General features: G+C 35.6%; 2 protein-coding genes across 3 annotated transcripts; one reads left to right on the plus strand and one right to left on the minus strand.

Annotated features, from left to right (window-relative positions):
- The first annotated feature begins 90 nt into the window (after nt 1–90).
- On the plus strand, nt 91–13,108 carry sycp1 (synaptonemal complex protein 1). Its single transcript, XM_067460329.1, has 30 exons — nt 91–189; nt 485–611; nt 722–803; nt 925–968; nt 1,142–1,306; nt 1,395–1,462; nt 1,720–1,793; nt 1,896–1,954; nt 2,861–2,927; nt 3,056–3,129; nt 3,241–3,444; nt 7,903–8,087; nt 8,238–8,305; nt 8,388–8,449; nt 8,533–8,649; nt 8,749–8,853; nt 9,004–9,107; nt 10,167–10,284; nt 10,380–10,450; nt 10,544–10,625; nt 10,709–10,771; nt 11,154–11,270; nt 11,361–11,471; nt 11,563–11,655; nt 11,904–12,029; nt 12,111–12,239; nt 12,350–12,424; nt 12,515–12,622; nt 12,790–12,873; nt 12,965–13,108. The coding sequence occupies exons 2-30, from the start codon at nt 486–488 to the stop codon at nt 13,103–13,105; spliced, it is 2,922 nt and encodes a 973-aa protein (XP_067316430.1). The 5' UTR covers nt 91–189; nt 485; the 3' UTR covers nt 13,106–13,108.
- A 435-nt stretch (nt 13,109–13,543) lies between these two features.
- Nucleotides 13,544–15,610, minus strand: si:ch211-105j21.9 (sialomucin core protein 24-like). 2 transcript variants are annotated; one of them, XM_067460328.1, is made up of 4 exons: nt 15,490–15,610; nt 14,320–14,821; nt 14,067–14,228; nt 13,544–13,798 (listed from the first exon to the last, which is right to left on the minus strand). In XM_067460328.1, the coding sequence occupies exons 2-4, from the start codon at nt 14,798–14,800 to the stop codon at nt 13,557–13,559; spliced, it is 885 nt and encodes a 294-aa protein (XP_067316429.1). In that variant the 5' UTR covers nt 14,801–14,821; nt 15,490–15,610; the 3' UTR covers nt 13,544–13,556. The 2 variants fall into 2 exon arrangements, with proteins under 2 accessions (XP_067316429.1, XP_067316427.1); XM_067460326.1 differs by having other exon boundaries at nt 14,067–14,231.
- Between the last annotated feature and the right edge of the window lie 61 nt (nt 15,611–15,671).

Here is a 15,671-nt window from a genome sequence, read left to right on the forward strand (position 1 = left end):
AAAACGCGTACATTGCAGTTGCTACTGCTCTTCTGTTGCTAGATGGAATCAGCGCGTGTCTGCCGCCGAAACCGTTCAAAAACTGCTTCACGCGAGTCAAACAACTGACGTAAGGTAAAAACCGTTGATTTGCAGAGTCGTGTTAATCATAAAAACCGTTCAGAAGGAGCTTGTATGAATTGTTTGAAGGTAAAATGTTTTAAAATTAAGCTTAATTATGTAAACATAGTTTATAAAAGTGGAATAGTAACGAAAATCGGATCATTTGTGAGGATGAATGTATTTTAATACGTTTAGCCGTCAACTTTTTCGACTTGCTTTTGCATTTGTGAGGATGAATGTACCGTTTAACCGTCTCAACTTTTTCGACTATGTTTCTCAGCTAGCAAGTATTTAAAAAGGGAAAAGCCCTGAACAATAAAACTAAGTTATTCGGTATACAGTTCTGAGGATTTTTGAAGTGATATTTCGTTTAACTTCACAGCATGCAAAAACCATTCAACTTCAAACTGTTGGTGCCCCCAAGAGCTCATTTGAATCAAGTGTCTGCGGTGAGGCCTCAGGAAACAGGCTTGTTTGAAGAAAACGCTGTTTTTTCTCCTTCGGATCCGGTTGGCAAACTTGTAAATTCAGTTTGTGCTGTAATGTTGCTATTTGACCCCTGGCTGCTAGAACTGCTAGAACATTTAATTGTAGAATGATGCATATGTATTTTTTGTAGAGTTGTAACAAGTATTCAGATATGGAGACGAGCCTGCCATTTCCATCCAAAATGGTGCTTCCTACGAAGACGTCAAGACCAGGTAAACATCTATAAAGTCTAAAATGGAGAGGTTTACGTTGATATGAATAAAATGTATAGGTTTTGCCAGTCTTAAAAGCAAAAACGTTATGTCCATTAAACCTAATGCCTTGTTATTAAAGAGGGTATGAAGAAGGCTGCAGTCATGCCAATGGAAAAGGAGGAGGTTAGATTGATTGCTCATTTTATTTTGTATTGTAGTTTATTGCTTAAGCAACCCATTGTTCATTTATGTGTATAGTACAGTATAATAGTTTAGGGTCCATGTTAGGATTCAGTAAAATGCACAATGAAAATAAATCAAAGCAGTTTAATTACTATGGTGCTTTTTCATTATAGACATCATTAAGATCCAGCCAGCTGTACTCCAGATTGCTCGATGAAGCTGAGAAAATTAAAATGTGGAAATTCAGACTAGATTCTGAGATTTCACAAAAAGACAGGAAGCTTCAGGAGAACAGAAAAACCATTGAGACACAGCGCAAAGCCATTCAAGAGCTTCAGGTAAGTCATTTGTGGGTAGTACATTTGTTTTACTTTTTATTTTAATTTATTTTTTGCTGGCTTTACTAAATAATTATGTCTGTTACAGTTTGCAAATGAAACACTGAGCATGAAATTGGAGGATCAACTCAATGAGAATGAAGACCTTAGAAATAAGTATGTACATCATTGGAAATATTTATATAAGCACATACATACAGTATTATATAATATATCCTATTTAGTGCTGTAGATTAATCACATCTAACATAAAGGTTTTTGTTTGTATTATATGTGTGTGCATATATACAGGGTATATATTCACACAAATATTATGTAAACAAAAACCTTTATTTTAGATGTGATTAATCACGATTAATCAATTTGATAGCACATATTATATTATTATATATTATTATATTTTTATCATGCAGAAGTAATGCAACCAGAAATTTGTGTAACATACTAAAGGACACATTTGAGAGATCTGCTGAGAAAATGAATCTGTGTAAGTGTGAGAGCATGTTAAAAGATATGTCAGATAGCATAACGTAATGTATTAATTCATTGCCGGAGAACAATAAAGTGTTTTTAATTTTCCCTGTAATAGTTGAGGCTGAACGGGAAGAAACACATGATCTGTTTATACAGAACAGTGAGAATATTCAGGTAAATATATGAGTGAATTTTAGGGATGCACCGATGTGCGGATTTTGTCTGATACTAATAACCGATAATTATTTATATTTAAAAAGAGTTTACCGATATATTGGCCGATAGATCTAAATCCAAATTTTTATATAATTTTTGAGAGCCTGATTACAAAAACAAAAGTCTAATCATTAAAATTCATGTCCCAAACACACAACGGAAGAAACTAAGCTGTATTTTTTCCTCAAACTTGCGCTTCAGCGGACGCTTCATGTATAAACGAGGCTTAAAGCTACACTGAAGTTTGATAAACACAAGTTAATTCTTCAGTTCAATCTTTGTGTGCTAAAAGGCACATAAGTTTCTGTAGAGATAGCAATTAACATTCTCCTAAGAAAAAAAACAAGAACCATACAGAATGGAAAACCGTGAGCCCAAAACCGTGATTCGAACCGAACTGTGGGTTTTGTGAACCGTGCCGCCCCTAACGCACCTAAAACACAATCATCCGTTGCAGTTTTCATCTATTTTATTTATTGTTTTTGGTACTTATTTAAATGAATTTTTTTTTAAATGTATTGTTTTTGGTTGTTTTGTTCATTTATTGTGGTTATTTAAAATCTTTTCCGTTTTCAATGTTAAATAGTCTTTAGAAATTAAAGTTTATTGATCTTTGAAAATGTGTACCTGCATTATTATGCCATTATCATTATTTTAGATGAAAATGGTCTCAGAACGACAATATTATCGTTTATCACAATAATTTCTTGGCCAATTTATCGTCCAGCAAAATGTATTATCTTGACAGGCCTAATATCATGCATCCCTAGTATATTTACTTATTTATTTAGTGTGAAGCGTGAATTGGTCCAACTCTAGATTGGTACAGTCTTTTTTATTACACTGTAATGTGTTCATTTGCAGAGGATGGTGGCAGCATTTGAAAGTCTTAGGAAGCAGGCAGAGGCTGATCAGCAGGAAATGTTGACATGTGATATATATTTTTTATTTCTCTAATTATTTTTACAATCTAATTGAGCAAATTAATTTTATGTATGTACTATACTGGGAACAACAAAAAGAAACATTTTAACATAGTTTTGTTAACATATCCTACAGTAAGAGAATGCCTTACACAGTTTGAGGATCTTAAAGTGAAGTTCAAGACTGAATGTCATGTGAAGGAGAAGGAGGTTAGTTTTGATTTTGAATGATCTTGCATACAGTAGCACTCGCCTGTCTTTGTGTTCATGATGTGACTAAAATCCATATGTATTTTGTGTTCCTTGCTTTGACTTGTTGAGGTTACCATGCTTCAAGAAAAACTCCAAGAAAAAGAAAACAATCTCAAAGATGTTTCAGTAAAACTCCAAGAAGCAAAGCAAAGCTGCAGTCTGCTAGAGGCGTCTGCAAGTAAGAATGCAAAATTACTTCAGAGTGTTACACAGGACCGGGAGGCGCTTGAGGAAAAACTCAGGTTGACGGAGAAACTCAAATGGGAGATTGAGGTTTGTCCTTAAACAAGGTCTTACTCTTCATACAATTGTTTTAGACTTACTTGTAAGGGTAGTACATAAAGTATAGCTCAACCGATATTGGTATTTGGGGGCTGATATCGATATTTATGAGTAAAGAATTCTGATATCGGTCTATCGGCCGATATTCTTTGTGTATATTAAGGTACAGTACCAGTCAAAAAATTTGACACACTTTGCCAGTGGTGTGTTTTAAAAAATTTGACTGGTACTGTACATAGAATGTATTATATACATAATGTACATACATTATACATAAATACAACAGAACAAACATACAAATAAAAAAGTTATTTTCATGTAGATTTTCAGATACAGAAATAGTAATCAAATGTAAAATATCACTTAATTTTCAGTGTATAGATTAGTGATCGACCGATATATCGGTTTCCTGATATTTTTCCCGATATTTAAGCATTTTCCCATAATTGATTTTGTAATATCGGATTCACCATTAAACGGTGCCATCTTGTGGACGTTTTGAGAATTGGCGTACAATGGCGTACAAGCCCGGCATTAAAGGATTGCTTGTCTGAGGGGAGATGTCAACAACAGTGTTCAAAGGTAAAATTACCTGCATCCCTTAATTAATAAACTTTATTTAACATAACAATAATGCACAAATGAGATATTCACAAATAAGATGTTACAGTTATGGGATGTTATGTAGTTTAAACTTGGTGCTAAAAATAGAGACAAACTCACAGAAGCCCCTTTCACACTGCGATTCCGGCAAATACACGGATAATGCGACCCGGCATTTGTTCCCGGGCCACTAGATTTGGCCCATTCACACTGCCAGCGAAATACCGTAATATGTGCGCTTTCACACACAGCGCTTAACGGTCCCGGGTCGAGTTGACACGTGACATCAGGATGTGACGTATAATGGCAAGCGATCTCAGCTTCAGCGAGGATAGTAAGGAGCTCCGTGGTCTCGACTTGTGTCCAGTTTGCGCACATTTCTGCTTGTTTAATTTTAGTTTCTTTTGTATACGAACACTCTCTGCATTTAAAACACAGACTAGCTCTTCTGGCACTGCAGGGTTGTATTATTGAAAAAACAAGCTCTAGGAGTCGCACGATAACTACGTACACGTTGCGGCATTAGTTTCGGCTTTTGTTCACACAGCGCTCGTCCCGGGTCGAATCCCGCAATATTACTAGGTCCCCAACCCGGGTCGAATCCGGTAATCAATCCCAGAACGTGGTTGCTTTCACACAGAAGGCGACCCGGCAATGTTCCGGGAATATTGCGGGTCCGACGTGCAGTGTGAAAGGGGCTAGAGTCAGTCAGGTAAGTTAACTTAATCCGACATATCACAATAAAGATGTAACTTCACATGAATGAAAAAAAACAGCCGTGAATGAGAGCATGTTGGAAATAAAAGCACCAAACTTATTTGTCTTTGTGTTTATGCTTATCTGGTGAAGTCGCGTTCAGTCGTTCACTCATTGGTTGTTGTGCCAGCATAGGTTAGTCACCGTATGTACCTTTAAACAAAACTGACTCGGTTTTTAAACTCCTTAAATGATATTAACGTCTGCTATATAACATTTATAAAATAAACATCTAAATAATTACAGCTCTGTGAAAATGAATTATTAGTACCATCTCCATGAGACAGGTAAACGCAGAGATGAAAACAATTCTCTGTCATCAGTATAATCTCGACCGACACAAACATTAACTCTGATAACGTGCCAGATGGGATGGACTCTCTAATAGCTATGGTTTTGTTTATTTTTCTGACAATGTTTGCATATTCCAGAGAATTTTCACTCTTTAGTCTATTAAACACATAAATCTTTTAAAACTATAGTTTAAAACGAATGCTATATTTATGCTTATAGTTATGGGGAGTTGAAAGACTCAACTCTGATTTATTTATGTTCTCCATTTGAAAACATTAGACTTAGCCTGTTGGTAATATGCTGTATTTATAAATAAAAAAGATGACAAACAGCATTAATGTTAAAAAGACTTTGCACTGTATTAAAAAAAAAATCACTCTTGACTATTTATAGATGTAGAAGTGTGTTTTTTCTGTATGTAAGGGAGTAAAATTGCAAAAATTACGGTGTTTAAAAAGTAAAATAATTCAATATCGTTCGATCGCTAGTATATATTTAGTTTAATTTAATATTAACCCTTATTCAAGAGCCTTCGTCAAGAGCCATGAGTGAATTTTTTCTGTCTTTTGCACACTTATCTGCCATTGACAAGATTGTTCCATGTTTACACTGTTATACGGTAGGGTGCTATAACACATCTCTTGAAAGAGCACAGAATTTCCTGATCAAAACACAGGGGAAGAAGAGGCAGACACGAGCGATCTTTTATATGCAGATGCCAATGATAAATAATGCGATCATTAACATTAAACAGCATATAAATGAAATGCTTAAAGTTACTGAATGAAATGTAGACCCAGGGCGAGCTACAGGACTGTGAAACTTTGGGGGGTTGATGTACTGTATTTTGATCATTTTCTGAATGACATCTACAAGTTATTTGCAATTTTCTCAAAATGTTGCTTTTTTCAAGAAACGTAGTCCCATTCAAGTGTTGATTAAAAAATGCATGAAAATAGAATAAAACAGAGGGTCTGTTCCTGTTTTTGGTATATTGCATGTTCAGATATTTATACAACAAGATATTCTGTGGGCCATGAAACTTGTGAAAACGCTGTCAGTGACTGGCAAATTTCATGTTGACGTTCACTTAATTGACTATGTTTATTATAATCCTTGATAAGACCAAATTTTTTGCAAATATTCGCACACTGTGAGACACATGTGCATGCGTTCGTATCTGTGGCATATATACGGCAACACCGATATATCTGTGACAGTCTCATATCGGCCAATAAAATCAGCTGACCAATAAATCGGTCAGGCTCTAGTCTAACATAAAGGTTAAAAGAATTAATGTTATTCAGGGATGTGATTTTTCCGGATTAATCCGGAATTCCGGATTTTCCGACCTGAAAATGTGACCTACGTAAATCATGCAGATCTGTAAAAAAAAAAAAAATGGCGGGGGTGGGTGGGGGGGATTGGTGGGTTGACCGTCATCTCACAGCCGTCACCATGGTAACCCGGGTCGAAACCACGATCGCGGGATGGGCAACAAGGACTGTATCGTGACAAGAACATCACCGGATCGGATGATCTGGGTATACTATTGCTTGTGTCTATATATAACCTATAAGTTACTAATTTGACTTTGTTGTCGATTGATTAGATGATCGATTTTGATTGATTTTCCACTATGGCAGGATGTTTAAGCTGCATTTAACATTAACTTGACAGCTAACATTACTTGTATTTGCTAGCACTAGCTATATATGCAAACAGCGCGCTTTTCGGCGCCCCCCGCTTTTTTCACGTCAGTTTGGGTGACAAAGTCATCTGAAGCCATTCCATAGCTTAACCCTTAAATGCATGACTGTTTCGCCAAACATTCTTACATATTGGGGACCCGGTTCTATATTTAACATGGATAACGTTAGACCTCTACCTGTCGCGATAATATATACAACTCCTGATGTTAGAGTAACAGCTACAGAAGAATAAAATAAAACGTATTTCGTTACCTTTTGGAGCTTGGAAGGGTTCAGTTTGAGCAGATGTTTAATACCATCATCATATTTCCTCGTCAGAGATCGTTTACCAGTATATTCAGCATCTGCCTCATATTCGCGATCTCACGCATATTTTCCAACTCATTTTCAACGTCTTCAAAATCAATATTTTGCTCACTGACAGCTTCTTGACCACATCCATCATCAAGAGACAGTGACACTAACATATGATTGTGTTTAGTACTTGCTCTCTGCAGTAAATCACTGAGTCATTTCAAGTTTTGCAGATTATAATTATTATTGTTTCGTTTTCTGTCAGAGGTAACTATGAGTGAAACGTCACTTCATCATTGTGTATCAGACATCGCCACCTTGTGGAATAAATGTGAATTGCACCCCCATTTCGTCATTATAGATTAATTTATCATGCCAGGCGCAAATTCCAAAAGAAACGTGTAGAGGCTCTAAAAAAGCTTTCTACAAAGGCTAAAGAGTCATAGAAAAATTGAGGCCTTCTTTTGACATGAAAATGTGCATGTTGCACATTTAGCTATTAAAATTGGGTAAAAATGCATCCACCAAATAATTAGTTATTTTTCATACTGTACAAAAAAGTTATTACAATAAAATTTATTTTTTTGTTCAAATAAGTTGTTATGGGTCCTGCTTTACTGTCCGTATTGATCCGCCACCAGTTTGTTCGGCGCGGCGCGGCGGGGGTGGGGTTGGTCTATATTATAAAATATGGTATATTTTCCTGCTTTTTTGTCCTTAGCCAATCACATGCCTGATTATTGTTTGGCAGTGATTTATATATTGTATTTAATTGTATCACTTCCCCAAGGAAAACCAAAGAGCCTTAACTGACAAACTGGAGAAAAGCAAGGAGAACCATGAGGAAGTTCTTCAAAAAAAAGACGCTGAACTAGAGGAAATAAATAACATCAAAGAGCAACAGTCAACCCAACTTGCAGAGATGCAGCTGACAGTGAATTCTTTGCAGTCCTCACTCACATCTGAGATGCAGAGGTACATTATAATGTCAGTTCAAGACCTAGCATAATGTTTTGTAAACCCAGCTTATGCTGATAGCACAGATGATAATGAATTACAATATTATACCAGGAACTTTAATAATTAATATTAAACCATTATTGAATGATTCCTTTGTTTCCACAGGGTGCAAGACCTTGAGACAAACATAACATCAGTTATGAATACACTCAGTGACAAAAGCGCAGAATTGGGTATGTTAAATATTAAAAGATAATGGCACAGTTGCATGCTTTGTAGCATTCTTAGATCATTGTTTGTGTTATATTCATGCAGAAGTTATCAAGGGGCAGAAAGAGGACCATAGCAAGCAAATACAGATACTCAGAGATGAGCTGGTACTTATTTCACCCCTGTATTTAAGAATTCATATTCTGATTTATGCACTTGTGAAAGTGAGCTCTCAGTATTTATGTTACAGAATGAGAAGTCAAACTCACTCTGCTCTATAAAGCAAGATTTAAAGACAAGTGAGGTTCAGATACAGCAGCTTATTGCTTCACTTGAAGAGAAACAAAGTGAGGCAAATCATTTGAAGGTAAGGAGAAGGTCATTAAGCATTCATCGGCATAGTAAAATGCATCCTCCATAATTCCAGTGCTACATGTGCTTTGTATCTAACATTCACCCCTCTTAGGATTCAGTGGAGGGTATCACCACAGAAAATAAAGACATGATGGAGGCTCTGACAAACGCTAGACATGATAATGAAGAGCTGCACAAAGAAGTTGTTTTAAAAGAGGTCAAGACATTCTTCTGTTTTGTGTATTTGTGGCATATTATGTTTCATTTTTTCACTCTATTACAATATATATATTTGTGTTTTGTAATATGATGCAACATGGTCAAATATCTTGGATACACACATTGAATATGTACATCTTTCATCCAGGCTAAATTGAAAGAGATGGAGGAACAATTGTCAGGAGCTTTGGAGAGCTGTTGTAAATCATCTAAAGAGGTAGAAAGATTGGAGAGGGACATAAAGGAACAGAAGTAAGAGAAACCACAACCTGTCTGGTTTTACACCATTCATCTCTGAATCTTAAATTGAACCTGTAATTTATTGCTTACTGTATCAGATAATCTTGGTAGGGGTAGTAGTGTGTGTGTGTGGGGGGGGTCTTTGAATTCTTTTAGCAAATGGATTTGTTCTGCTAGTATCTATATTACGTCCCAAAGGTGACTAAGGGCTTGAGGGACACAACATAAAATTAATAGATATTTTCCCGTATCTTAACTCGTTCAGAGGTGCTGGTGCAAAAGGAACACGAGAGCAAATATAGAGTTTTAAATGAGGCGGAAAGATTTATTCACAATAACATTTGGGAGGAAAACTCAACACAAGAGGGAGAGAAAACAAAACAAAACCGATACCAGGGAGTAGGAACTTAAACGGGCCAAAATCAAAGAAAGTAACAAAAACAAAACTTCACTCCTTAACTATACCATTCCCAACTAACCTACTTAACACAATGAAATAAAAAGAAAAGAAAATTCTTCACATCGCTCTACATAAACTACACTAACAAACTCAAAACAATAAAATGGTGGCACCCGTTTCTTACCTAGCGTACTAACACCGCGCTTCCCTAATGTTGCAATGCAGGTCACGTGACATGCTTTCCTACTCCCTGGTCAGGATGAAATATTAGAGGGAAAAAACTATGGAAAATTATAAAGGTTCAAAGTACCAAATTAACAAACAATCAATCCCGCTCCCTCCTCCTCCTGCCTTTTCCGGTCCTTCTATCGTCACGACGCCTATTCAGGTACAGCGTCGTGATGATGACTGACAAGCACATTAGCCAATAGTATCCCCCTAAAAGGTGATAGCGGAGAAAGGGAAAAAAAAAAAAAACAGCCATACCCCAAATCCTCTGAGCACATAACAGACAGGGATGTATACAAAATATCTTGTACATTTTTTTTGTGTTAAAAACGTAATGTTCATTTAACTCTCATTTAATTAAACATTTTGGCCATTTTTTCTGTTGTATCATTGAGATTTGTTAAATATTTTATTAAACTTACTGAAGCTGTTTTCCCTTGAAGGGAGAATTACAAGGATCTCTGGTTGAAGTTTAATGACCTGCAAATGCAGAAAGACATCATTCAACAGCAGGTTGATAGTGGTGCTTTAGAGAAGAAAGTCCTTCAATCTCATCTAATGGTTTGTAAATTAAATCAAGCAAATCAATGTTCCAAATTGACACAATTATTGTAAATAAATACAAATGCTCCATGTGATGGTTTATGTTTTTACAGGAAAGCAAGGCACATGCAGAACGGGAGAAAACAGAACTAGATAGACTTGAGAGAGAGAAGCAACAGCTTCAGTAAGACTAGAGGAGACTTTTGTCATGCAACATTGCAAATTTGGTTTCATTTGTAGTTTTATTTTGTCTTACATGTACAAATTCATATTCCAGGGAACAGGTGGATATTTTATCTGCAAAAATTGCTGGTCAGGATGAAGAGAGAAAGAATGCTCAGGAGCAGTTGAGAGAGAGTGTACGTTTGCATACTGTTTATTTCTTTAGTTTGTTGAGATATCTCACAATAATTAATGTTTAATGTATTTTTTACCCCAACAGGAAAAAGGTGCAAAGAGAGAACTTCTGATTAAAGAAAAAAAAATCAAAGCATTAGAGTCAAAGGTAAAAAAAAATCAAATAAATAAAAAATCTGATTGTGTTGTAAATATACACAGTATTGTATGTTTTTTAACTGATTTTTTTAAAACCAAAACATAATCTCGCAATGAATGTCTAAAAGAGGTTTCACTGTTATTTTGCTAAATGATAATTTTATAAGAAGATTGTTAAAGTCAACATGAAACTGCATCCGCAAACCATTTTGCTAAAAGTATATTCAGGATTTTATTCAGCAGGTATGAAAAATAAGAGACCCTGGTGAAATTAATTTAATTTGTGACGCGTATACTTTAGAGGATTTAGATTGCATACACTGCTTTTTCATACATTTGAATTATTAAGTAAAACATTGGTTATGTTACAGTGTTTGACATATTTCTCTTAGATGAGTAAACTGAAGGAAGACTCAGATAATTTAAAGAAACATCACATAGAGGAGCTTCAGAAAATACGCTCTGACCTTGAAGACAAATCAACAGAAGAGGCACAACTCAGCCTTGAGGTGATTTTTATTTCTCCATTAAATGCAATAACAAAACAAAAAACAAGACTTGATGCAAATAATTGATCAGTTTCCTTTTTTGTTTTTTAGTTGCAAAAACTGAAGCAAACAGCCATGGAGGCACTGAAGACTAAAGATGACACAGAAATGAACTGCCAGCAGAAGATATCAGACATGGTTGCTTTGATGGAGAAGCACAAGGTCATTATTGTTAATATTTTTCAGTGGTTTCATATTTTCTCTAGTTTTTAAGCACTTTTCATTATTTTTAATGTTTTTCTTTTCTTGGCAGCATGAGTATGACAAAATGGTAGAAGAAAAAGATGCAGAGCTGAGTGAAAAACGGATGAGAGAAGCTGAAGTCAATGCAAGCAAAGCATCACTGGTAATTATTTGGCTTTTGTATTGCTTAACTTGAAATCTGTTGTTTGCACTGAACTCTGTTATACTCAGCTTAACAGAGTTGTGATTAGATGCATGAGATGCTGATGTAAAAGTCCTAGGTCTTAAAGATTAATTAATACATTTATTTGTTGAGTTACCATTGTGTTAACCAATGGTTGCTGATGCGAGACTTTAGTACAATGTGTAAAATTTCTTTAAACCACAATTAAACCACACTGTTAAATTTAGGAACTGGAGCTGTCCCACTTGCAAGTGGAAAATGATGAGCTGAAACAACAACTTGAAAAGCTCAAAGGAGAAAAGGTGGTCTTGAGGACACCAGTTTCATCTCTTGAAAAAGATACACTTTACCAGGTATTTACCTTGTCAGTTGAGATACCATAACTATACATGGCAATTTAAAGTAAACAGTGCAATATGAAAATCTTGTTTTAGATGACTGAAATCAAACCAAAGAAGGGAAGAAACAAGATATCTAAAACTCAAAAAACTGGCACCACTAGGAAGTCTCTGTATGAGGAAGAAAATGAAACTCCACCAAGAAATGCCTCTTGCACTCCTGCTGTAGGGTTTTTAATTTTTTTTTTTTTTTTTTTTTTTTGCATCTTTGTGCATTTTGTACATTCATTATTCACATCTATCATCTAACAATTTTGTGTTATTATTGATGCAAGGGAGAAGTGAATGAAGCTCTTTATACCCCATTATGGAGCCTGAGCAAAAAAACTGGAACATCTCCTCAAATAAAGGTATGGGGGCAACCTAAACTGTTTGCACTAGTTTTTATTCATCTTCTTAAACATTTATACCAGCCAATTTATTCATTCACTTCGCTTCAGTCATTCAGAATCCGCACACCACCCTCACCTGAGATTAAGGGGTCTTGGAAGAAAAACATTCTGAAGCTGGACCCAAAGTCAGACAACTCTGACAGCAATGACATACTGGTAAATTGTATCTACTCTCACTCTATTTGCATACCATTAGTATTGTGGTATAAACAGACTCTTTTCAGTGATCTGCTTACTTATTTGTGTTCAACTCCTTGTAAATGTAAATCCTTAGGCTTGTTGTTTGTTACTCTTTCTTAATCCTTATTTAATCTGGCGTGCAGAGTTTCTCCCCAAGACCTGTTAAATCAAAGAAGCCTATGCAGCCAAAAGATCCAGGCGCAGGGAGTTTGGACATGTTAAAGAAGGTGAAAAAATCTTATTTGACTAGTTTTGTCAAAAATGTGTCGTCTTTATGTACTTATTTTGACTGTCATCATGTGCAAATATGATTTGCAGGTGCCGAGTTCTTTCATGTGCAAGTCTCCAGGCACAGCACTGAAACTGGCTGCAATGAAGAGAATGCGAGATGCTGGATGGACCACTGTTAGCAGTTCAGATAAGAAGAAGAAAAAATCAGCAGACAAAATATTTGCTTGAAACTGTTAGCATAAAAAATGTGATTTATCCTTTTGAAAGAAATTACAAAGTGCAGATGATAGACCTAAGACATTAGCTTTTAATTGTTTCAAACTTCTAATGGTGTTTGAATAAACAGAAATATTTATAGTATTTATTCTAAGCTCTTAAGACACAATTTCACGTCATAATATGTTCATTTAATATACATACAGTACCTTACCATATTTATCAAAATATCTTGTTCCTGGTACAGCTGTTGGTTGCAGTTACAAACCTTTGTATTTACATTTGTATTTTTGTTTTTCAGTTATGTTCAGTATTTCACTAGTTCAAAGTTCAAAAGTATTATTTAGCGGTTTAAAAAAATGCCTTTTTTTATAGAAGCTTCAAGTAAAAGTTATATATTCAGCTCCAAAAAGTTTTTTTTTTTTTTTTTTTTTTTAATAAAAAGACATTTGTTGCTGAGATCTTAAGGCTCTTGGTCATGTGCATGGAATGTCTGAAAGGTGGAGGTCTCATTGTCAAATGCTCTGTCTTGATCCTCTCCCAGAAACTCCAAGCGGAACTGAGTAGGTCTGGAAGCAAATCCAGGTGTGTTTGTCTGGAATTCTTCCTCGTTCTGTACCGTCATGGTGGGGTTGTAAATCTGAGGGCCGTCATAGAGTCCTCCTGAAATGACCAGCGTGTCATCTGACACTGCAAACGACTCACCTGTGAAAGCAATTTACAGGCAATACTGTAATACTATTCACATTTTTATAGTGAATATATAATCTTTATGATTACTATAAACTTTATACCAGATCAAATGTGCCTGCCCATGCACAACTTTATGGCAACTTTCCCAGACTATAACCCATTTCTATGATGTCAAATGTGAGTAGTTTGAATATTTTGTTTTAAATTATATATAAAAAATAAAAAAAAACTTGGTAAACACCACTAATAAGATCATAAACAGATAACAGATTCTCCTAACCTGTATCTTCATTCTGGAGACGGCGATGAGTATATTGGATACTTCTCTCTTTGCTTCTGCCGTACTTATACGCAAAGTTCACCAGAATTACCATAACTATCACACCAAGCAGAATGCTGAATAAAATGGTCATAGATTTCTCTGAATTATTCATGCCACCACCTGCTTTAAAATAGAGGTAGGAATAGTTAAGCAAGATAAACATTTCATTATTAGGTTTATAATTTTAATGCTAGGAAATGTTCAAACCTACCTATTGATTCATTGGAAAAAGTTGTGTTTTGAGTTACAGCGGTAGAAGGAATCGCTGTTGTTTTGGTCAGGGGTGTAGTACTTAATGTAGTAGTTTCATTATTGCTATGAGTGCTGTTGACTGTAGAAGTGACAGTTGTTGAATTGATGTTGATTGTTGAGGATGTGGCTGTTTGGGTTGTCTGAGCGCTTTTTGTCGAGTTTGACTGCTCTGCCGATCCTGTGACTGTTACATTGATTTGGGTGGGTCCTGTAGTACTGTTGAAGCCAGTAGTGGTTGCCTGGGTTGTCAAGTTTTGAAATGTGCTGCTGTCATTATATGTATTTGAAGCATTGTTTTCTGTGAGGTTTCCTGTTGCATTCAGAGGTGGAGCTTTTGCTGGTAACTCACTGATCTGCTGTGCATTGGTTATATTATTCACAACCAATGAAAACAATATTAGATGGCCACATACCAAAAGCTGAAGAGCCAACACACCCATTACTATTGCAACTGCTTTCTCCTTTAAAAAACAAAACAGAGCAAAATCAGTCCTTTATCCATAAGTAATCAAAAGATAAAGGCATGCTCTTTCATAGAGTGTATGACCTATTTCAGTGTGGTTTGTCTGTATGTGTTCCTGACATGTGGTTTCCTGTTAGGTGCTTGCAACGTTTCCATTTACTTAGTGCATGTATTTCTGGTAAGATGGTACCATTACTTCCTTATTCTTTTTTATTACTATAATCAGTTGATTAGTTACTTGATTCAAACATAATATTTTCTTTCATTGTCCTGGACATTTTAATTAATAACATTTAAATGAATTGCATATTATTGTGTATGTTTAGAACACAAAGAAATTTAGAAGACGAGTTATATCTAAAATGGCACTGACATGAAACTGAAAACAAAGAGCCACATGGTTTTTGCATAGGCTAAACAAACGATCATGAGGGACCCGCTTTGTTAATGTCATCCATCATACTTTCCTCAAATCATATTACATTCTCAGACAATTTTGTTGAATTTATATTATGTACATTATTATGAAAACAACTGTACTGAATCTTAAGGAGTAGAATTACTTTTATCTTTCTGTCATCTCTTTCGTTCACCCTCTTGTTTAATTGTAGCAGCTTATATGTGTATTAATATATGATAATATATGACAACAAGAGCAGAACTTACCTGTAAGCTGAAACAAACCCTGGTTGTGAAACCAGGAAGTACCTCGCAGCCGTTATTACACTCCCCCACCTGCTCAATGCTTTTTCCACTCCCTAAAGAAAACAGCTTGGCTCCACGTCAAACAAACAGGTAGAGTGGGCCGGCCTTAAAACACTGACTTCCTTTACCAGCATTGAGGAGGC

Source organism: Pseudorasbora parva, chromosome 12 (assembly GCF_024679245.1).
Source record: "Pseudorasbora parva isolate DD20220531a chromosome 12, ASM2467924v1, whole genome shotgun sequence".
Taxonomy (NCBI): Eukaryota; Metazoa; Chordata; class Actinopteri; order Cypriniformes; family Gobionidae; genus Pseudorasbora; species Pseudorasbora parva.

Coding starts and splice junctions, on each gene's coding strand:
- sycp1 (XM_067460329.1), top strand. CDS start 486: ATGCAAAAACCATTCAACTTCAAACTGTTGGTGCCCCCAAGAGCTCAT. Junction 8,854..9,003: donor AAGAAGTTGTTTTAAAAGAG/GTCAAGACATTC, acceptor TCTTTCATCCAG/GCTAAATTGAAAGAGATGGA. Junction 12,623..12,789: donor CTGACAGCAATGACATACTG/GTAAATTGTATC, acceptor TCTGGCGTGCAG/AGTTTCTCCCCAAGACCTGT.
- si:ch211-105j21.9 (XM_067460326.1), bottom strand. CDS start 14,800: ATGGGTGTGTTGGCTCTTCAGCTTTTGGTATGTGGCCATCTAATATTG. Junction 14,232..14,319: donor TTTTTCCAATGAATCAATAG/GTAGGTTTGAAC, acceptor TCTATTTTAAAG/CAGGTGGTGGCATGAATAAT. Junction 13,799..14,066: donor TCTCCAGAATGAAGATACAG/GTTAGGAGAATC, acceptor TTGCTTTCACAG/GTGAGTCGTTTGCAGTGTCA.